The sequence below is a fragment of the Phoca vitulina genome, unplaced genomic scaffold (genome assembly GCF_004348235.1).
Source record: "Phoca vitulina isolate PV1807 unplaced genomic scaffold, GSC_HSeal_1.0 scaffold115, whole genome shotgun sequence".
NCBI classification, from domain to species: Eukaryota; Metazoa; Chordata; class Mammalia; order Carnivora; family Phocidae; genus Phoca; species Phoca vitulina.
The window spans coordinates 949,061-973,456 of record NW_022589818.1 but is presented as its reverse complement, the minus strand read 5'-3'; the positions used below and the strand labels follow the sequence as shown (position 1 = coordinate 973,456).

General features: G+C 43.8%; 1 protein-coding gene across 1 annotated transcript in view; it reads right to left on the bottom strand.

The window, feature by feature from the left end:
* The window catches only part of LOC116628136 (GON-4-like protein), a 64,947-nt gene extending 41,608 nt beyond the window's left edge, over positions 1-23,339 (bottom strand). Inside the window, 4 exon segments of the mRNA XM_032398255.1 lie at positions 377-570; positions 14,193-14,384; positions 19,936-20,466; positions 23,280-23,339. Coding sequence (XP_032254146.1) covers positions 377-570; positions 14,193-14,384; positions 19,936-20,440 — 891 coding nt within the window. The 5' untranslated portion in view covers positions 20,441-20,466; positions 23,280-23,339.
* Positions 23,340-24,396: the final 1,057 nt, after the last annotated feature.

Below are 24,396 nucleotides of genomic sequence, written 5' to 3'. Positions count from 1 at the left end.
ATCTGGAAGAACAGGACCAGCGCATGCGCAGCATAAACTGTTCCCCTGGCATCTCTCCAGACTTATCGACCCACAGAAGAGTAAGTCCACTGCGAACATTATCATCTTCAAATGTGCCAAATAACACGATAAACCAACCAGGCAGTGGAGGAGGAGAGGAACAGTTTACCTGCCCAGGTTTTTTTGAACGTGTGTTCGGATTTCAAACGTGTGCTGAGTGCAGCGGGGAAGCCGTCCTGAAATGTCAAGTGCTGTGGCCCGTGCAACTCCCAAAGTTAGTAATTCGCATACTAAGAACCAAGAATTCCCTGAGGGTCTGTACTTGCTTTCCGGGAAGCCTCCCGGCCGCCGTGTCCACGGCCGCCATCGTACTCACGTGGAGGATGTTGCGCACGTTGACCGCAGTCAGGTTGTGCTGCTTGGCGCCGTCCTCCAGCGTGCGGTCCAGCGCATCGTCCAGCTTCAGGTCGCAAGCCCACGCCCCTCCCTCTGGACCGCGTCCGTCCCGCTTCCTCTTGGTGCCCTTTCTCTTTTTTCGCCTTTTCTCACTTTCTTCACCGCCTTGTTCTTCTGCAAATAAACCAAGAACATCATCAGAATCTCCAAACCACTGCTCCCATAACTTACCCCAACAGGCCAACAGTAAGAGAAGAAGAGGCCGCCGGCCGGCTGGCCCCGAAAATGAAAGCAGCCTGCTCGGTGGCGACAGTGAGGGTGCGCTGGGCGGCGCACTCAGTCCGCGGCAGCCGGGCCTCCGAACAATGACACGCATGGACCTACTCCTCCGAACAACCCTAGGAAGCCGGAACTGTTACTTTGCCCACTGTATACAGATGAAGAAACTGAGGCAGAGAGATTAAGAAACTTTCCCAAGAGCCAGTAATGACAGAGCCATGCTCTGAAGCCTTGTTCTCTAGCCCTGGCATCCACAGTCCTACTTACTACCCTGTGGAGCCCAGATGATATGGCAGAAACCCCGGCTTTGTGTCTCAGTTCTGGGCAACCTCGGAAAGAGTCTTCTTTTCTTCTTTTGCAAATACAGATATCTGCCTATCAGGGACGCCATGCAGATTAAGTGAAATAATATAAACCAAAGTGCTTTATACCAGTGAAACATTATACAATGTAACTTGTCATTATCATTATTCTATTCAGTCTAGAAGAGAGAAAAACAAGGAGCAAAGGATAAAAAATTCACTCTGAACTGTACCAAAAAAGGGGAGGGGAGGACAAAGTTCTCTCTATTCTACGAGAGCATATATATAACCAGACAAAAGGAAAAACTTCTCGATTATTAGAATCTGTTAAGTCTTGAAATAGATTATCATGTAATACCAAAATGAGGTTCTCATCCTTCCAAAGCTTTAAGGCCTGCTACCCTCTGAAAACAAGGATTAGAGAGGATGAACATGAAGATGACCTTCTCTGTTTAAAAGATTTTGTGACCTTCAAGCCACATCCCGACAATATTTAAACAGTGAAAAGTAGTGACTTCAAACAACTGCTTCTGCACTTGTGAACACACACCAAGAATTTGATAAATGTGTACAACTCTCAATCCAGTAATTCTTGTTTTTAAGGAAACAATTAGATGTGCAGAGACTAATGATCACATTACTCATTGCAACGTTAATTATTTTAGCAAGAAGATGGAAATCTCCTAAATGTCCAATATTCCAGGAAGGGTAAAATGAACACTGGTACATCCATACACTGGACTGCAATAGAGCCATTAAAACTTGTCTTTTTAGGGGCGCCTGGCCGGCTCAATCAGTAGAGCGTGCGACTCTTGATCTTGGGGTTGTGGGTTCGAGCCCCACGTTGGATGCAGAAATTACTGAAATAAATAAAACTTTTTTTTTTAATGGTCTTTTTAAGCAATGGGGGAAACAAGTAAAAATATCTACAAAGAGCTTTAATGATACGGAAAATTTTTCTGATAATGATTTTTAAGAAAAAAAAGAATATGTAGAATTCAAACATGCGCATCTTACAGTCATGTCGCCTAAATCAAATGCGCTGCTTCGAGGTACAACCCACAAGATGACACCTACAAAAGAAACATAAAACCTCCCAAAGTACTAAATAATGATAAAGCTCTTTACTACTTTTTTTTTTTTTTTGAGAAAGCAGCAAAAGGGGAATTATACAGCATAATACACACCAAGACTCCCTAAAGCCCTTTGTATGCATTATCTTTTCCCCAAACCTCTCTTCTCGCCTCACCACTGAGTCACCCAGATGCCCTAGACTTAGATTTTTATAAAATAAAATTAAGAATGTAGCCATCAGGGGGCGCTTGGGTGGCTCAGTGGGTTAAGCGTCTGCCTTCGGCTCAGGTCATGATCCCAGGGTCCTGGGATGGAACCCCGCATCAGACCCCCCTGCCTGTGCGCGCTCTCTCTCTCTCTCAAATAAATAAATAAAATCTTTAAAAAAATAAAATAAAAGAATGTAGCCATTATGTCAAATGTTATAAAATTTCTAAACTTCTACTCAGTTTCCATAAATAATTTTGTTTCAAACCAGTTCTCAAACTGGCACTGGTTCTCGGACCACACTTTGAGTAGCAATGCTTTAAGATACACACTGAGAAACTTAGCCCCACTAAAAATACTATAAAAAAATGAAACATAAAAATTATTTAAATGAATTGTGAAGAAAGCTTTTCATAAAATTTAAATGCAAATATTTTTCATGGAAAAATCATTAGAGTTAGCATAATTCCATTTAGAATAGCTATCTTAAAACATGCAATCGGAGTGGGGTTAAACCATCCCAGTGTCTAAATTACATCACACCTATTTCTCCTCTGATGTCTGATTTTTTTTTTTTTAAGATTTTATTTATTTATTTGACAGAGAGAGACACAGGGAGAGAGGGAACACAAGTAGGGGGAGTGGGAGAGGGAGAAGCAGGCTTCCTGCAGAGCAGGGAGCCCGATGCGGGGCTCGATCCCAGGACCCTGGGACCATGACCTGAGCCGAAGGCAGCCGCTTAACGACTGAGCCACCCAGGCGCCCCGCTGATGTCTGATTTTAATGCTGAGTTTTTATTAGGGAATATATGTCTGAAGGAAAATCTAATACATTCAAATTCCAACACACTACACAAACAATCCAAAAAAGAACAGATAATTCAACTATTTGTTATACTGTTTTAGAATTAATCCGTTATCTTCTAAAATATTGGGATACCACTGACTCTATGAATTCTAAAGAGCTGAAATTAAAACATTAAAAAAAGGAAGCCACTCTATTTAAAGATCAGGCTGGAAAAGACACAAGAAAATCTAATTTTTCCTTCCAAGAGAAAGATGGAAGGTGGCCTAAAACAAGATATTCCCTGAAAAGTAGATCTAATGATGTAACCAATGAACTGAAAGTAAAATGTACTGTAAATATACTGTAAAGTGGATGAAGTGAGTAAAAATACAGTAGGTTATGCAAAATCTAAACCACCAAAGTTGCTCAACAGCCCCGTCAAGCACACACCCAGAATCTCAGGTTCTGGCCACAACAATGTATTTTTTAACAGATGAAACCTTCCCACCAAAAACAACTGTAAAACTATATAAAACTACAACTGACCCTTGGGTAACACAGGTTTGAACTATGCAGGTCCACTTATATGTAGATTTTTTTCAATAAATACAGTACAGTACTGCGAATGCATTTCTCTTCCTTATGATTTTCATAACGTTTTCTTTTTTCCAGCTTACTTTACTGTAAGGATAGAGTATACATTACACATAACTTAATCAACTATATTATTAGTAAGGCTTCTGGTCAAAGTAGGCTGTTTTAGGGGGGTCAAAAGTTATATGTGGATCTCCAACTGCATGTGGGGCACAGCGCCCCAACCCCCACACTGTTAAAAGGGTCAACTGTACATAAAAGTGGAAAAAAATATATATAAAGCAGTCTGAAGCCACTGAAGAACCCTCATGGAAAGGATTTAAGGAGTTGGAATCTTTTAGAGAAGGGAAGCACATTAAGGAGGACCCAAGCTGAACACAGTGGTCTTGCTAGCATAAGAAGCCAGACCTTTGGAGCTGCCGAAGCAGCTGAGACTGAAGGATAAAACTCTGCAGAGTAGGTTAGACGTCTGACTCTTGATTTCGGCTCAGGTCCTGATCTCCGGGGTTGTGGGATCAAGGCCCCCGGCTAGCTCCGTGCTTGGCAGGGAGTCTGCTTGAGATTCTGTCCCTCTGCCCCTCCCCCACCCCACTCACATGCATATGCATACACTCTCTCAAATAAATAAATACTAAAAAAAAAAAAAAAAAACCTCTGCAGAGGAGAAAACCAAGGAAAAATGAGCCAAAAAAGTTTCTGTTCAAGCTCCTCTGAAGACCTTAGCAGACCCTTAAGCTGTGCATGAACAGGATGGAACCCCAAGAAACACAGCAGGAGAGTGGCTAGGAGGCAGAAGATTCTCATTCCACAGCTCTGGGGAGAAAGAGGTTGTAGTTCAAGTCGTGAAAAGGAGGTAAAGGTCTTCGAAAACACTACAGCAAGATTTCTTAGCAGTGCTGAAACCTCAGAAGAGCCACCCACTAGGGATACAGGCCACAATCTAGGAGTAAGTAGAAAGTGGAAACAAGGGGCACCTGGGTGGCTCAGTCATTAGGCGTCTGCCTTCGGCTCAGGTCATGGTCCCAGGGCCCTGGGATCGAGCCCCACATTGGGCTCCCTGCTAGACGGGAAGCCTGCTTCTCCCTCTCCCGCTCCCCTTGCTTGTGTTCCCTCTCTCGCTGTGTCTCTCTCTGTCAAATAAATAAATAAAATCTTTAAAAAAGAAAAAAAAAAAAGAAACAAAGAAAGTGGAAACAAACTAGACTTAACATAGCATAAAACTAACCCGTGGCAGATTTAGGTGATCCTCCAAAATTATCTGCCTGCCAGAAGATAAAATAACCCTCTTTGGAAGAAGGTAACAATACCAAAGCCTCCAGAATTTTCCATCCATAATGTCCAACATACAATCAAAAATTATAAAACACGGGACGCCTGGGTGGCTCAGTCAGTTAAGTGTCCGCCTTCAGCTCAGGTCATGATCCTGGGGTCCTGGGATGAAGCCCCACGTCAGGCTCCCCGTTCAGTGGGGAATCTGCTTCTTCCTCTACCTCTCCCCCCTGCTTGTGCTCTCTCTCTCTCCGTTGAATAAATAAATAAAATCTTTTTTAAAAAATTATAAAACTCTAAAAACAGAACCAAAATACCACAAGGGAGGTGGTAGGAGAAGACAATAAAAGAGACCTACAGGGGCGCCTGGGTGGCTCAGTCGGTTAAGCGGCTGCCTTCGGCTCAGGTCATGAACCCGGGGTCCTGGGATCGAGCCCCATGTCCGGCTCCCTGCTCGACGGACAGCCTGCTTCTCCCTCTCCCTCTGCCTGCCGCTCTGCCTACTTGTGCTCTCTCTCTGTCAAATAAATAAATAAAATCTTAAAAAAAAAAAAAGAGAGACCTACAGGTAAATCAGATACTTGAGAAAGGGTTTTAAAGTAATTATGATCAATATATTCAAGAAAATAAAGGAAAAGATATAGAATTTCAATCAGAAACATGGAATCCCTGGTGCTAAACACCATTACAAATTTAACAGGAACAAAAAAAAAAAAAAAAAATTAACAGGGGCGCCTGGCTGGTTCAGTCAGTAGAGCACGTGACTCTTGATCTTGGGGTCTGAGTTCAAGCCCCACATCGGGAGTAGAGCTTACTTACAATAAATAAATCGATAGGTAGATACATAGATAGATACAAAGATAGATACAAATAATTAAAAATTTTTAAAAAGCAAAACTAAATATATTTTGTTTCCAGACAAACAAAATCTGAGATAATTCACTAAGACCAGGTTCACAAGAAATACTAAAGGAAAATCTTCAAAATGAAAAAAAAAAAAAAAAAACAAAATAAAAAAAAAAAAAAAAAAAGATCCTAGATAAAGGCAAAGCAAAGAATTTCAGGATGAATCAAAGAGCACCAGAAAGGTTAACTATGTGATAAATATAAATGAATACTGACTGGCTAAAATAGTAACAATAACATCTTAGGGATTTAAAACTTAGGAAGAAGTAAAATACAACATCAATAGCACAAAAGGCAGGAGTAGATATATGGAGTGAAACTGCTATAAAGTTCTTGTATTGTTTTGGAAGTGGTAAAAGTACAAATTTAATAATTTTATTTTTTTTAAGATTTTTATTTATTTTAGGGAGAAAGAGCACAAGCCCACGTGCATGAGCAGAGGGAGGGGCAGGGGAAGAGACAGAATCCCAAGCAGACTCCGGACTGAGTGGGGAGCCTGAGCAGGGCCCCATCCCACGACCCTGAGATCATGACCCAAGCCAAAACCAAGAGTCAGACACTCAACTCAATGAGTCACCCAGGCACCCCATAGATTGTAGTAATTTTTAAAAGATGTATATTGTTGGGGTGCCTGGCTGGCTGAGTCAGTGGAGCTGACTGGCTTAATTGGCAGAGAATGTGACTCTTGATGTCAGGGTTGTGAGGGTGAGCCCCACACTGGGTATAGAGATTACCAAAAATAAAGTCTTTAAAGGCATACCTCACTGACTCAGTCAGAAGAGCATGCAACTCTTGATCTCGGGGTCATGAATCTGAGCCCCACGTTGGCTGTAGAGATTACCTAAATAAATAAAACTTGGGGCACCTGGGTGGCTCAGTTGCTTAAGCGGCCAACTCTTGATATCTACCAGCTCAGGTCATGACTCAGGGTTGTGAGATTAGGCCTCACGTCAGGCTCTGTGCTGGGCATGGGTCTGCTTAAGATTCTCTCTGCCCCTCCCCCGCCACATGTGCACATGCTCTCTCTGTCTCAAATAAATAAATAAGTAAAATTTTCTTTAAATAAATAAATAAGACTTTAAAAAATATGTAGAGCTAAAACTGATAGAACTGAAAGAAATATCGACAGATCCACAATTAAACTTGGAAACTTCATTATTTCTTTCACAGTAAATGACAAATAGACCCCCTGTACACACACAAAAGCAGTAAAAAGGGAAGAACTGAACAATGCTATCAACCAACTTGACCTAACTGACATTTATAGAACAGTACACCTGAAAACAACTGAATAGATGTTCTTTTCAAATACAAATGGAAGAACTACCATAAAGATTATACTCAACATTTGAATAAAGACCTAAAGGAAAAAAAAAAGATTATATTCTGGGCTATGAAATAAACCTCAATAAATAGAAAATGAATGACATTTATACAAAGTAAAATCTGAAGACAAGGGAATTAAACCAGAAATCAGTAACAGAAAGATAGCTGGAATTCTCCAAACTATAGATTTCTAAAGATTTTTTTTTTTTTTTGACAGAGAGAGAGACAGCAAGAGAGGGAACACAAGCAGGGGGAGTGGGAGAGGGAGAAGCAGGCTTCCCGCCGAGCAGGGAGCCCGATGCGGGGCTCGATCCCAGGACCCTGGGATCATGACCTGAGCCGAAGGCAGACGCTTAACGACTGAGCCACCCAGGCGCGCCCAAACTACACACTTCTAAATAACCTGTGTGCCAAAGAAGATATCCCAAAGGGATTAGAAAATGTTGTCAACTGAAGTCAATGAAATACAACACATCATAATCTGTGGAGCAAAGCTAACACAAGTGCTTAAAGGGAAATTGATATATTAAATACTATTATTAAAATATTTAATAAGTCTGGGGCACCTGGGTGGCTCAGTCAGTTAAGCATCAGACTTCAGCTCAGGTCATGATCTCAAGGTCCTGGGATGGAGCCCCACATCGCTGAGCACAGAGCCCGCTTAAAATTCTGTCTCTCCCTCTGACCCGCCCCTAACTCACATGTGCCCACGTGCACACTCTCTCTCTCTCTAAAATCAATAAATAAAATCTTAAAAAAAAAAATACTAAAGGAATATTATAAAAACCTTTATGCCAAGGTTTCCACAAGTTGGATGAAACAAATACCTTGCAAGACACCTGCTGTCAAAGCTCACTCAAGAACAAGGAGATAATTGAACAGCCCTGTATCTGCTAAAGAAACCGAGTTCAGGGGTGCCTGCGTGGCTCAGTCAGTTAAGCATCTACCTTTGGCTCAGGTCATGATCCTGGAGTCCTGGGATTGAGTCCCACATTAGGCTCCCTGCTCAGCGGGGAGTCTCCTTCTGCCCCTCCCCCTGCTCCTTTTCTCTCTCTCCCTGTCTCTAACTCATTCTCTCTCTCTCCCAAATAAATAAATAAAATCTGAAAGAAAGGAGGGAAGGAGGGAGGGAAGGAAGGAGGGAGGGTTCATAATTAAAAACGCCTACAAAGAAAACTCCAGGCCCAGATGGCTTCACTGGTGCATTCAACAACACATTTAAGGAAGAAATACCACCAATTCACAGACACTTCCAAAAATAAAACCATGAAAAACACAAAACAAAAAGAAGAGAGAACACTTCCCAACTCACTTTATGAGGTCAGCATGACCCTAATACCAAACCATGCAAAGAATACAAGAACACTTATCGGCGACAGGTACAAGAATCCTTAAAATATTAGCAAATCAAATCCAACAATATATAAAAAGGGTAATATATCATGATCAAAAGGTGTGGTGTACCCCAGAAATGCAAAAGTGCTTTGAAATTTGAAAATCAATCAATATAATTCACCACATCAACAGACCAAAAGCAGAAACAAAAGATAATCTCAATAGATGCGGGAAAAGCTTTTAACCAAATCTAACATCAATTCACCACAAAAACTCTCAGTAACCAGGAACAGTAGAGAACTTCCTCAATCCAATGACAACCTCCAGCCCCACGGTGGAAGACTGAGCACACTCCCCTGAGGTCAAGAGCAGAGGAAAGATGCCTGCTCCCACCACATCCCAAGGCTGAACTGAAGGTCCTCTCCAGCACAGAGCGAAGCAGGATGGATAAATGGAGAGAAAGAGGAAGAAGGAGGGAGACAAAGAGGGAAGAAGAGGAAGAAAGAGAAAGTAAGAAAGTAAAGACGTACAAGCTGGAAAGGAAGGCAAAAAAACCTTTTGTTCGCAGATCACATCATTCTCTCTGTAAGGAATTGCTAAAGATCTACCAAGTATATATAGCTAATAATGGACTTATAGCAAGGTCACAAGATAGACCAATACACCCAAGTACACTTATCTATAGATTAGCAATGAACAATTGGAAGTTGAAAAGAAAAACTCATATTAGCATAAAAGAAGAAATACTTAGGTGTTTCACAAATCTAAACAAATAGGTGAAAAATGTATATGTAAAGAACTACAAAATATTGCTGAGAGAAATTTTAACATATCTAAATAGATAGATCTTGTTCATGGACTAGTAGACTCAATATTGTTAAGATGGCAACTTTCCCAAATTTATCCACAGATTCATTACCAATCAGTATTCCCGCAGCTATTTTTTTTAAGATTTTATTTATTTATTGACACAAAGAGAGAGAGAGAGCACAAACAAGGGGAGTGGCAGGCAGAGGCAGAGGGAGGGGGAGCCCGATACGCGGCGCTCCATCCCAGCATCTGAAGATCATGACCTGAGCCGAAGGCAGACACTTAACCGACTGAGTCAGCCAGGCGTCCCCAGCAGGTATTTTTGAAGAAAATGACAAGCCAATTCTTAAATTTACATGGAAATGCAAAGGACCTATAATAACCCAATAACCTTGTTTAAAAAAAAAAAAAAAAAAAAAAGGACATGGGGCACCATGTCGGGCTCTCTGCTCAGCAGGGAGTCTGGCTCTCCCTCTCCCTCTCCCCTCCCCCCCACCTGTGTGCATGCACTTGCTCTGTCTCTAATAAATAAAATTTTAAAAATATATATATTAGGGCACCTGGGTGGCTCAGTCGGTTAAGCGTCTGCCTTCAACTCAGGTCATGATCCCAGGATCCTGGGATCAAGTCCAGCATCGGGCTCCCTGCTCAGTGGGGAGTCTGCTTCTCCCCACCTTGTGTTCACTCTCTCTCTTTCACTCTCCCTCTCAAACAGATGAATAAAATCTTAAATATATATATATACACATATATAAAATATATATACACACATATATATGTATATATACACATATATGTACATATAAATATATTTTAAAAACAGGATAAAGGTAAAGACCTAGATTACCTGATCTTGACACTTACTGTGAAGTTATATGGATCAAACCAGTGTAGTTCTGGTGAAAGGTCAGACACATGGATCAACGGACAGAACAGAGTCCAGAAAAGACCCCACACTAATATGGCCAGTGAGTTTTTCACAGGTGCAAAGGTAATTTAATGGAGAAAGGAATCTTTTCCAAAAATCATGCTGAAATAAACATCCACATGCAAAAAAGAATCTCAAATATGCCTCACACATGATACAAAAATTAACTCAAAATGGATCATATACCTAAACAGAATATGTAAAACCACACAACGTGCACAAAAGAATCTCTGTGACTTTGGATTGGGCAGAGTTCCTTTTTTTTTTTTTTTTTATGCTCTACACCCAACATGGGGCTTGAACTCCCAACCCCAAGGTCAAGAGTCACACGCTCCACCAACTGAGCCAGCCGGGCACCCCAGGATTAGGCAGCATTCCTTGATATGACACCAAAACCATATTCCATAAAAGTAAAACCTGAAGTATCTCCCCATACCTAACACTAAAACAATCTGAGCAAAATAATGACACCATTGCACTGTAACTCAAATAATAAAATAAATACCCATGAGTCCACACTCACATAAAAACTGAATAAATAAACGAGAAAGAAGGACAGCTCTTCTTTACAGAAAATCCCAATTACTAGATGTAGAAGGAATGAGAGGAATAAAAAAATTAGAACAACACAGTAATAATTCTTGCAGGCAATCCACCAATGGATGCTAAAATTAGTGGGGAAAAGTTTGAGGAGAAACAGGATACATGCATAGTTTTAATGTATCTTCTGCAAGGAGTGCCTGGGTGGCCTGGTCAGTTAAGCATCTATCTGACTCTTGATTTCGGCTCAGATCACGATCTCAGGGTCATGAGATAGAGCCCAAGTCTGGCTCTGTGATCAGTGGAGAGTCCGCGTGGGATTCTCTTTCCCTTTCCCTCTGCCCCTCCACCCCCTCTCTAAAATAAATAAGTAAAATATTTTTTTAAAAAATAAGGTATCTCCTGAAAGATATGTACTAATGACAAAAGGAATAAGGGCATATAACAGAATAATGATCAAACATTTCACCAAAAATGATCTACAAGTGGCCAATAAACACATGAAAACATGCTCTACATTACTCTTCCTTAGAGAAATGCAAGTTCAAACTGCAAGGAAATACACCTACTAAAATGGAGAAAATGTAAGCGTCTGGCAACTGCTGGAAAGGACGCGGATCAGTTGTGAATCTCACACCCACTGGTGGGAGTGTAAAATGGTACAGCTGCTTTGGAAAACGGGTCAGCAGTTCCTCATAAAGCCCCGGAAATGTCCCTCCTAGTGATTTACCCAAGAACAATGAAAACTTGTGTCCATCAAAGGCCTATATGTGAACGTATAGAGCAGCTTCAGGCAAAACCTGGAAACAACCCAAACGTCCATCAACTGGTGAACCAGTAACTGGTGGTGTGTCTGTGGGATGGAACACTACTCAGCAATGAGAAGAACAAATGCGAGTGAGTCTCCAAAGCATCGTACCAGGCAAAGACACCTGCATTCTGTACGTGAGCACGGGCAGGACACTGCAGAGAGAACCGCACGGACGCAGTGAGGTGGCGGACGAGACCGGGCTGAGAACGAAAGCCTGCAACGGGCAATGAAAGAGCTTTAGGGGTGAGAGAAATGTCCCATATGCTGACGGGGGCGGCAGTTACAGAACTGTATTACCTGTTTCAAAACTCACTGGGTACGTTTCATTGAATGCAAATTATATTTCAATAAATCTGACAGTAAGAAACAACGTGAATCTCCACATTACTAACAAAATAAAGAAGAAACACTGTATGATCATCTTAATAGAGACAGAAAAGCACTAGCACAATTCATGATAAAACTCTGAAAATTAGGAAAAGAACTTCCTTAATCTAATACAACATATCTATAAAAAGTTGGGGCGCCTGGGTGGCTCAGTCGGTTAAGCCTCTGCCTTTGGCTCAGGTCATGATCCCGGGGTCCTGGGATAGAGTCCCACATCGGGCTCCTTGCTCAGCAGAGAGTCTGCTTCTCCCTCTCCCTCTGCCCCTCCCCCGCTCATGCTCACTCTCTCTCTCTGTCAAATAAATAAATATAATCTTAAAAAAAAATGTGTCTACAACTCTCTCATGCATAACAAGGAATTCAGGGGCACCTGGCTGGCTGTTAAGCATCCGACTCTTGATTTCGGCTCAGGTGGTGATCTCAGGATCATGAAATTGAACCCCATGTCAGGCTCCATGCCCAACAGGGAGTCTGCTCTAGAATCTCACTCTCTCTCTCTCTCTCTCCCTCTGCCCCTCCACCTCCCCACTTCTAAAAACAAAACAAAACAAAACCCCAAAAAACAAAAATAATACGGAGTGCCTTCCAAGTTCAGACGAAATGTGCATGATCACCACTAGTATTTACAATAAGAAAAAGAAATCACAGGGGTGCCTGGCTGGCTCAGTCCGTTAAGCATCTGCCTTCAGCTCAGGTCAAGATCTCAGGATCCTAGGATCCAGCCCTGCGTGGGCTCCCTGCTCAGCAGGGAGCCTGCTTCTCCCTCTCCCTCCGCCCCTCCCCCGATCATGCTTGTGCTCTCTCTCTCTCAAGTAAATAAATAAAATTTTAAAAAGAAAGAGAAAGAATGAAAGAATGGAAGGAAGGAAGGAAGGGAGGGAGGAAGGAAGGAAAAAAAAAAAGAAATCACAAGGGGTGCCTAGGTGGCTCAGTCAGTTAAGCGTCTGCCTTCAGCTCAGGTCATGATCTCAGGGTCCTGGGATCAAGCCCCGAGTCAGGCTCCCTGCTCCGTGGGGAGCCTGCTTCTCCCTGTCCCACTCCCCCTGCTGGTGTGCTCACTTGCTCTCACTCTCTCTCTCTCAAATAAATAAATAAAATCTGAAAAAAAATTGAAATCACAGGTGCTCGTTGTAAAACCATTTTTTAAGCTGAATAAAGTCTTTATTCACTTGTCTGTATGTGTTATAATTCACAATAAAAAATACAGTATTTCAAAAAAATTTCAGAAGGCCTAATCCTATGACCTAGCAATTCACCCAACAAAAATCAAATGCAGGGGCGCCTGGGTGGCTCAGTTGGTTAAGCGACTGCCTTCGGCTCGGGTCATGATCCTGGAGTCCCTGGATCGAGTCCCACATCGGGCTCCCTGCTCGGCGGGGAGTCTGCTTCGCCCTCTGACCCTCCCCCTTCTTATGTGCTCTCTCCCTCTCATTCTCTCTCTCTCAAATAAATAAATAAAAAAATCTTTAAAAAAAAAAAAAAAAAAAAAAAATCAAATGCAGATGTTCACCCAAAGATCTGTGTAGAATGTTCACAGCAGCACCATTCAGAGTAGCCTGCAACTAGAAACTATCCTAATGCCCATTAAGAGTTGAATGAAGGGCACCTGGGTGGCTCAGTCGGTTAAGAGTCTGCCTCCGGCTCAGGTCATGATCCCAGGGTCCTGGGATCGAGCCCCAGGTCGGGCTCCCTGCTCAGTGAGGAGTCTGCTTCTCCCTCTCCCACTCCCCTTCTCGTGGTCTCTCTCTCTCTCTCTCTTAAGCTCTCTCTCAAATAAAATCTTAAAAAAAAAAAAAAGTTGAACGGATACAGAAAATGTTGAATACTCAAACAACAGAATACTAGACAGCAATGAAAATGAACAATCTACAATCAACAGCGTGGGCCAATTTCATAAACGCAACAAGATGAGTGGAAAAATGCAGTCACTAGGCATACAAACACAGGATTCCACTCATATGAAGTACAAAACAGGTGAACCAAACTGGGCTGCCAGAAGTCAGAGTAATGGCCCCCACGCATGAGGTGCTGGTAATAACTGAAAGGGACAACCGAGGGAACAGGGAATACTCTGTTTCTTGATCTGGTTGCTGGTTGCACGGGTGTCTTCAGTCTCCGAAAATTCAAGGAACTACGATATCTTGGGACACATGCAGTTTTCTACATATTATACTTTATATCATATTTCAATAAAGAGGATTTTTTTTTAATTACAAAAGAAGAAAAGAAAAAGAAAGCCTACCCATCGGAATGAAGAGTCCACCGTCCTCTGTCTCATCCTCAGCTTGCGGAGCCAGAGTCCCGAATGGCTTTTCCTGAGGACAGGCACAGACACCTGGCTGAGGGGACTTCCCAGGCTGGGCTCCTGGTTTTGCAGAGTGGCTGCCTAACGGCAGCGAAGGTATCGCCCCTCCAGAGTGCAACTGAGGTTTTCCTGGAAGAATCACAAGTATTGCTCCACACTTTGCCCATTATCAATCATACCAGGTTACAAAAATCAGCATTTGGTTATAAAGTCCTTTATAGATGGGTAACTTCATTAATGATGCATACACCATATAGGCATTCTCCTCTCACTTACGGGGTCCTAAGAAATCAAAAGCTCAGTTCCAACGTACTCACCTATGTCAGGGTGTTGAACTACATAATGGCTATGGTCTCCTACTTTTTTTTTTTTCCTCTTAATTTTAAGTAGGCTCCACTCCCAATATGGGGCTTGAACTCATGACCCTGAGATTAAGAGTCACACACTCTACCGACTGAGCCAGCCAGGCACCCCAAGGTCTTTCTACTTCTAATATGCTTTGAGTTATGCATTTTTTTCCTATGGAGAAATGAGAACCATAATTGTGGGGTGGGGTCTGTTATAGTCCTGATGACAAAGGGACATTTTATACAGACAACCATTAATACCGCATTTAACCCACTATAAGTGATATCCATTATAAATGTCCTGAACTTTCTGACTCTATAAATTCTACAGAGCATTAGAGTAAAAATCACCATAAAATTATCAATACACGGTTCTACAGTTCCTCAGACAACTTTCCCCTCTTCACCTCTACTCTTAAGGAGTGCTATCTTTCTTCTGGGGAAGATGGGGCATTTAAAAAGCAAGGAAACATTCATGCTGTAGCAAAAGTCGACATGAGAACCAACTCGTCATGGGGAGGAGAACACAGGCAGAACAGGCGTGCTGAACAGTGACTGCTTGCTCCTGAGACAAGAACCTGGGGGCAAGAGCAGAGGGAAAGGGTGCCCAACTTTCACGGTGCGCTGTCGGCATCTATGAATTGTTTTCATGTCTGTGTATTACACAGTCAAAACATATTCAAAAAGAGATCAAATTATTTATCACTGAGCTCTATGCAGAGCAGCCCTTAGGCTGTGACCTGTTGTCTCATCGACACTGGGACTTTCAACCAGTGTAAACATGGTTTTAAATTGGACCATCCTCTCCCCCAACAGAGAAAAAAAAGCTTTAAAGAAGCCATGAATCAATCCTGACTTGCATGTACTCTCAATCTTCTATGCTTCACTTCCAGAGCCCATGAGTACTCCACAACATCACAGGGACTGGACAAAGAGATCCCAAATCGGTCAAATCCAAAGTTGCTCTCAGCCAAATTTCTTAGAAAAGAGAACTTCAATAAACAGCATAGTGATCTCCTTCATCAACAATCTTGAACAAGTTGTACAATTAATGATGTCAACATTTTCAAAACTGAACCAACATAAAAGATTTTTTAAACAAACATGCCAGAAATTCACTTTGGTAGTTTCCACTGATACTTCTACTACCTAAAATGTATTCGGAACAACTCGAACACTGTCCGCACAGTTTACCAGCCATACAGAAAATGTTTTTCTTTTCTTTTAAGTTTTATTGATTTAAGTAATCTCTACACCCAACGTGGGGCTCAAACTCATGATCCTGAGATCAAGTCACACGCTCTTCCAACTGAGCCAGCCAGGCACTCCAAAAATGTTCCTTTTCAGTGACCACATCATATTGCTTCTCAATTTAAGTCCCGTCTCAGAGAACCCCGCAGGAATCCCACTCTTCCTTTCCTGTATCCGTGTGTTAGATGCTCAGAGCCCCTAGAAAGGGAAGCTGAGAAGGGTTCAGCAGCGCAGGGGAAGCCTTACACAGAACACATCTGTAACTTATTTACTGCCAGCCTAAAAACTGTGAATTGATAACCTGAAAATAATTAGCTGAGAACCGTACAACTAATTATAAGCTGAAATCTGCCTAAGTTAATAATTTTATTTATTTATTTTTTTAAAGATTTTATTTATTTGACAGAGAGAGACACAGCGAGAGAGGGAACACAAGCAGGGGGAGTGGGAGAGGGAGAAGCAGGCTTCCTGCCCAGCAGGGAGCCCGATGCGGGGCTCGATCCCAGGACCCTGGGATCATGACCTGAGCCGAAGGCAGACGCTTAACGACTGAGCCACCCAGGTGCCCCCTAACTTAATCATTTTAGAAGGCAAAGGAAAAGAAGCATAAGTAGAAATTAGGGTATATAAATCAATTTTAAAAGAACAATTAAAATTCTGACCAAAAAAAAGAGGGAGCGGTAGGGGTTAAAATTCTGTTAGAATACACACCAAGGCAAGGAAGCTTTAATCACTAGCACCTGCAGCCTAGAAACATGATTTCACAGAGTACCCACTGTAACAAAATGCTGATACAGTAGCCCCTGCCTATCCCCTGGGACACAGCTTCCAAAAGCCCCAGTGATGCCTGAAACTTCCCATAGTACTGAACCCTATATACACTGTTTTTTTCCTCCACGGACCTATGATAGTTTAATTTATAAATTCGGCGGTGAGATTAACAGTAACTAATAACAGAACAATTATAACAGTGTACTATAATAAACGTTAAACAAATGTGGTCCCTCCCTCTCTCAAACTATCTTACTATCCTGTACTCACCCCTCTTCTTATGATGATGTGAGCTGATGTGATGCCTACATGGGGTGGTGAAGTGAGGGGAGGGCCGGAGGCGCGGTGACACAGCATTAGGCTACTACTGATCTTGTAACGAGGTGAAGTCAGGATCACCTGCTTCCAGACTGAGGCTGACTACGGATAACTGAAGCCACGGATAAGGGGGCACTACCACACTTCAAAAGAACCCAGAGTTTTTTGGTTTTGTTTTTTTCTACAAAACTGTAATACTACACGTTACTTAAAAGAAAGCAAAACATGGGCGCCTGGGTGGCTCAGTTGGTTGGGTGACTGCCTTCGGCTCAGGTCATGGTCCCGGAGTCCTGGGATCGAGTCCCACATCAGGCTCCCGGCTCGGCAGGGAGCCTGCTTCTCCCTCTGACCCTCTCCCCTCTCATGCTGTTTCTCTCTCTCTCTCTCTCAAATAAATAAATAAATAAAATCTTTAAAAAAAAAAAAGAAAGAAAAGAAAGCAAAACAACAGGGGCGCCTGGGTGGCTCAGTCGTTAAGCGTCTGCCTTCAGCTCAGGTCATGATCCCAGGGTCCTGGGATCGAGCCCCGCATCGGGCTCCCTGCTCAGCGGGGAGCCTGCTTCTCTCTCTGCTGCTCCCCCTGCTTGTGCTCTCTGTCTGTCTCTGACAAATAAATAAATAATAAAATCTTTAAAACAAAACAAATACACACTATTTTTTTTTTTTTTTTAAGATTTTACTTTTAAGTAGTCTCTACACCCAACACAGGACTCAAACTTACAACCCGGAGATCAAGAGTTGCACACTCCAAAGAATGAGCTGGCCAGGCGCCCCTACACTACATTTTAATGGTAATTACTGTGCATAGTAAGATTTCTTTATTTTCTTCCTTAAACTTTTCATTATTCAAAATGCATACATATGGGGCGCCTGGGTGGCTCTGTTAAGCGTCTGCCTTCGGCTCAGGTCATGATTCCGGGGTCCTAGGATCGAGCCCCGCATCAGGCTCCCTGATTGGTGGGAAGCCTGCTTCTCCCTCTCCACTCCCCCTGCTTGTGTTCCCTCTCTCCCTGTCTCTCTCTCTGTCAAATAAATAAATAAAATCTTTTTTAAAAATGCATATATATGAATTTTCAATCTTCTTTCTTCCTTTCTGTTTTGTATGTTACATTTCTAGCCCGCAAAAAAAAAAAAAAAAGGTACTGGGGGGAAAAAAGGATTCTGGATAGACACTCATAAGGTCCTTCTTTTACTGGTATTACAGCTCATTAAAAGTGCAAGGTGGTAGAATCCACTTTCAATTATCTAGCTTAAAGAAGGGGAGTTGTATTACAGATAATCCTAAACAACAAATGTTTATTTTATTCACCTACACTTGGACATCTGTAAACTAACCATTGAAAACATCTCTAGATTCCACTCCTCAACAGCTGAGTGACTTTGAACCCCTAGTGAATTACCCGTTCCTTCCCTACTAGCACTGGAATCCTGTATCCTCTCCAGATCCCCCACCTTCATGTCACAGACACAGCCAAGCTTGAAGAAGACATGTCAGGGATCCCACTGCCTCTCTGGCCGTCTCCATCCTCCTGATCTGATCTCCTCGTCCCAGAAACTCTCCGGCGCCCCCTCTCAACCACCTCCAAGCTGCAAGCACAGCCTTCTGTCGGGCCCCATCATCCTTCTCTCTCCTTTGTCACTAACTTTTAAATCATGTGCCTTGGGGCACCTGGGTGGCTCAGTCGGTGAAGCGTCTGCCTTCGGCTCAGGTCATGATCCCAGGGTCCTGGGATCGAGCCCCGCATCGGGCTCCCTGCTCAGTGGGGAACCTGCTTCTCCCTCTCCCACTCCCCCTGCTTGTGTTCCGTCTCTTGCTGTGTCTTTCTCTGTCAAATAAATAAAATCTTTTTAAACAAACAGACAAATAAATAAATGATGTGCCTTGTTCTCAGAGCTCTCCTCCTTCCTGACTTCTATCATTTCTCCAGTTTTCCCTTCTCTATCATCTTCCTCAGCCTAAGCTGGTCCCCTTTCTCCACATTCCTCTCCATGAAGAAGCACAATGAACACTCTGTTTCTACTCCTACCTCTTACCCAACTTCAATCTCAGAGCTCTATTTTATCTTGATGGCCCCCACGTCACACCTCTCACTCCTCATACCTAAAGCCCAACTCCTTTCCAATCCCCCCAACGCCTGCGCCACCATCCCCAGGACAGATCTCTTAAATGGTATGAGGCTCCGAGCAAGATTAGTTCTTCCTTCGTAATGTCTCTAAGACACACCCTTTCTTCTCTCCCCACTGCCAATATTCCAGTCCAAGCCTTTGTAAGGTCTCAAGGGGAGAAGGGCAAGGCTCTGTGTCGTCTCCTCGCCTCCAGCTGCTCCAAATGAATTATGTGCTTATCTTGTCTTCCCAACTAGACTACAAGCTTTCTGAGGTGAGAACTGTGCCTTCTGCTTCTTTTATTTATTAACTGGCTATCACCTACAGGAAAAGGTCAAACGCTTGAGAATGAAAAACAAAGCCCTTCACAATCTAAACATAATCAACCGCTCTGAAGACATCTCTCACTTCTTCCAACCAACCATGTCACCATCCCCTTCGGCCTCTGCCTCGGCGCCTACTGCTCTTGGCCTACGATACCCCATGCCACCAACTGTCAAACTCTTATCCCTCAAGTCCTAAGGGTTATGTGATCTCTGTAGAGCCCCACCCAATGTCCCTTTACACTGCTGCCCCTCCTCCACAAGCCCCACTTCATGTTCATGTCCACCCACCAAATCACAAAAGGCCATACATAGTTCACCACTCCAGACATGAGAGGGTAAGAGAAAGGAAAGGATACAGAAGAGGATCTTGGAACGGGAGGGAGAAGAAAGTCTCCACCCATTCATAAACCTGACTGCTGACCCTTATGAGCAATGCAGTTCCGATTCCATAGTGAATCAGTATCCCCGTCAGAAACACCGCTTCATAACTGAACTGCAGAGAGCACAGTGGCAAACTGGTGCGTCAAGGCAAACATGGCCTAACAACCATTCATATCTTACCTCCTTCTTCCTTGACTTCTTCACTAGGCTCTCCTGAAAAAGGCTCCTTTGTAATAGGATGATCACCTCTGTCTTCTTGGGGAACAAGCCCAGGCCTGAGTGTCATCTTCTTCCCTCTCCTTGAGCCAGTGGCCTGGACTTTTCCTTTACCAATGTGTACATTAAGGGGCTGGGAAGACTCCAAGGAAGGTAGGGTGATTCCCTGAGAGATGGCCGCATCAGCAGCTTCTAAAACTGGTGCATTTGTGTCCTGGGCGAGCACCCTAGAGCTCAAAGACGGCTCCTCCACACCAAGCTGATTTCCAGCATCCTGCACAGACTCTATTTGGAGGCCAGCTGCTCTGCCATGACTCGGACCCCCAGAGAGTGACGCTGACCCCAAGTCTTTCACCTGGTCAGACGACGATTTAACGGCTGACTCCAGGTCTAGGTCCTCTTCCTCCCGGTTGCCCTGGTGCTGTGGGGACTCTGTCACCGTAGTCCTTCTCTTCTTACAGGGCAACATTGTACAAGTCCCACTCCTCTTCCATCCTGAAAGGAGAAAAGCAAGTTCTCATCACCCTCATATTAATTAATGATAAGAGCATTTCTTCAAGTATCTTTCCACTTATTCATGTTCAGTCATGGACACAGTACACCAAATACACAACGTCCAGATGGGTGGGAGGTGAGAGACTGTGGTTAGAGTGTGGTGCTCAAACCCTAACTTCAGCGTACTAAGCAATAGCGCTTAGTACACTATCTTGGCTGAGTGATTTAACCTCTCTGATCTTGAGTTTCCTCCACTGTAAAGGATAGTAACTGGGCTTACCTCATAGAGTTGTTGTAAAAATTAACCAGTAAGTGATTAGTAAATGTTGATTACCATTACTACCATCAGGGAGGTAGAAAAGCATGATGCTGAGAGCAAACTGTGGAGTCAAACTCCATTTGTTTCCCAAATCACCTTCTCTCCAGCTTTGTGACCCTGCATAACTTAAACTGAACCTCAGTTTCTTCAGCTATAAAATGAAATGGGGACACCTGGGTGGCTCAGTCAGTTAAGCGTCTGCCTTCGGCTCTCAGGTCATGACCCCAGCGTTCTGGGATCGAGCCCTGACTCCAGCTCCCTGCTCAGCGGGGAGCCTGCTTCTCCCTCTGCCCCTCCCTCTGCTTGTGTTCTCTCACCCTCAATCTCTCTCTCAAATAAATAAATAAATCTTTTTTTTTTTTTTTTTAAGATCAACCATTTTATTTGTTTGTTTGTTTGCCAAAGAGAGAGAGAGACAGTGCACAAGCAGGGGGGAGCGGCAGGCAGAGGGAGAAGCAGGCTTCCCGCCAAGCAAGGAGCCCAATGCGGGACTCGATCCCAAGACCCCAGGATCATGACCTGAGCTGAAGGCAGACGTTTAACTGACTGAGCCACCCCAGGCGCCCCAATAAATAAAATCTTTTTTAAAAATGTTTTTAAAAATGAAATAAAAATAGCATCTACGTCATTAGACAGCAATTTATTAGATCAATGTTTGCTATTGCTGTTTTCATGAACAGGTAGTTCCATTAACAGAAACAATCCAAAAGCAAAGTATGGTTGTTTAAAAACGTTAAGCTATATTAACAGAAATTTTGTGTTGAAAACAAGAGTTCCACTATTCTCTATGCTATGTTACTTCTTGACTCTTGGCTTCTATTCCGGTTTTTCACAATTTAAGGGCAACACTAACCTAAGCTGGAGGGTATCTTTTATGTTCTTATAGCACCTGTTTGCAAAGCTCTTTTACAGTATTTTTTTTTTAAGATTTTATTTATTTGAGAGAGAGAGAATGAGAGAGAGAGAGCACATGAGAGGGGGGAGGGTCAGAGGGAGAAGCAGACTCCCTGCCGAGCAGGGAGCCCGATGTGGGACTCGATCCAGGGACTCCAGGATCATGACCTGAGCCGAAGGCAGTCGCTTAACCAACTGAGCCACCCAGGCGCCCCTCTTTTACAGTATTTATCACTTTTCTCATTCTCTTGTCTGTCTCCTTCCCATCTCCTTCCCCCAAAACTACATGCTTTCTGAGGAAAAGGACTCTTCCAACTGGTACCCCCAGTACTTGGCAGGATCTGCCTATGGTATACTCAATGAATGTTTCCTGAAGAAACGAACAAATGAAAGAGGGCATGAACTTCCCATTTGGTGCTTATTCTATGCAGCATTTGGACCATGAGTTAAGCATTGGATGGAGGCTGATCGCATCTTTCTACCCAGAAAAACTTTACTCTTATAAAATAGGTTCAAGAATAAAGTAAGTTGCCTTGTACAACACTGAGTTCTTCCTCACTGACAATGCCCATCTACCAGGGTACTACACGAAAGCTTGGACTAGAGGACTAAGAAAGTTCTCTCTCAGAGTCTGAACTATAAGGTTATTTTATTTTACTTATTTATTTTTTTTTTAAGATTTTATTTATTTATTTGAGAGAGAGAATGAGAGACAGAGAGCTGAGAGGGGGGAGGGTCAGAGGGAGAAGCAGACTCACTGCCGAGCAGGGAGCCCGATGCGGGACTCGATCCCGGGACTCCAGGATCATGACCTGAGCCGAAGGCAGTTTCTTAACCAACTGAGCCACCCAGGCGCCCGAACTATAAGGTTATTTTAAAACTCCCCAATTCAGGGGCGCCTGGCTGGCTCAGTCAGAAGAGCGCAGGTACAACTCTTGCTCTCAGGGTTGTGAGTTCGAGCCCCACGTTGGGGACAGAGATTACTTAAATAGATAATTTTTAAAAATAAAATAAACCTCCCTAATTCAGTCTCTCCAGGCAGCAGGAGAACCCCACCCCTGGCTCCAAACCAGTTTGTTTCACAAACACACACACCTATCAGGGGAAATCAGGTATCCTAACTCTGGCTTCTAATGCACACTGATTGGTTATTAAAGCTCAGTAAACACGTGAAGGTTCTGCTGATCCCGGTGCGGGATGGTGGAGAGCAGGGAAGACGTGGGGTGGGAGCAGCCTGCACGGGTCCTACATTTCAGAGATGAATGACAAGTTGAGGAAAGAAAAAGAAGGACGGAGGCAGGCAGCTACCGTTCAGAGGCAGCAGCGTGCAGAGATGCGCCCCAGACACTTCAAACGCAGCAGCTCTCTTAGGCCCCGGCTCCGGGAACTGGGGTCACACCAACGGGGGAATGAATGCGACCCCGGGCAGCGCCAGCGCGGGCCCCTCCCGGGCACAGGTTCCAAAAGGGGGTCCTCACTGCGCTCCCCACCTCGGCGCCGAGCGGCGGCCCAGCTCCCCACGCCCAGCCCGGCACCGTCACGCACCCCGCGCTGACCCGACCCTCTTCCCGCCCCACCGCACGCGCCCCGCCGCCCTCACCAGCCGGCCAGATCCCGCGGAAACCCAGCTTCGCTACCGCCGGAAGTCGGCCAACGGCAACGACGGACGTGCGCGCCCCCGAGCCGCGGTGCGCGCCGCCGGGCCGGCAATGAGCATGCGCCAGCCCCCGGGCGCCATGCTAGCTTGGGGCGGAGTGAAGCCAGCGTGTCGGCTGTCGGCACAAGAATTTAAGGGCGATCCCTGGCTTTTTTCTGTCCGTGGAGCTGCCCTACTCTAAACAAAGCTGGGGGTTGCGATGCAGTGGTGTAGTTTGACAACCAGTCCTTCCCGCCGCAAGATACCTGGAATACGGGACCGAGGAAATGGCGAATTCATAAGATTGCAGAAAGAGGACTCCCTGGTTTGTACAAATAGTGCAGTTTCCCGAATAAAACGAAGGCAGTCTGGGACTCAACCCACAGTGATTACTCCTGTCTGTATAATACTCTTCATTCCACAAAATGCTTTCACTTACGTTATCATAGGTGATCTGATCTTCACAATGAACCCTGTGGGACAATGGCTATTATACCTTCCAATTTACACAGAACAAATTTCGGGCTCAGCTGGGAGGGTGATTTCGCAAACACACACAGCTATCAGGGGAAATCAGGTATCCTAACTCTGGCTTCTAATGCACACTGATCCAGTGCTCGGGAGGGTGCCGGGGGCAGAGTGGATGTTCATTCAATACATGGATTTTGAGTGAATAAATGATTTCTAGAACCATGTTCTTTCCACTTTTCTAGAAGGACAGAATGTCGAAGCTGAAAAAAAAAAAAAAACACATTCAGCTGTCTCCGTTTACAGGTGAATCACCAACAAATATTTATGCATTTAAATAATTTGACCTGATCCTGTCTGTAAACAAGATGAAAGCATCCGCAGTCAAAAAGAAGGGTGAAATTGCGGTAATCATGGAGATTACTACCAGGATTCTACAAACTGAATCACCCTACCTCTCCCAAATGCCAAGGAAGTCTCTAGAAGCTTGGAGTTTCGTCCGTGTCCTGTTCTTCAACCTACAGAATACACAGATCTGTTGGTTTGCTCGCTCGCTCTGCCCTTCTCTCTCCCATTGTGTGTGTGTGTTGAAAGTTTTGGAAGAGAAATACCC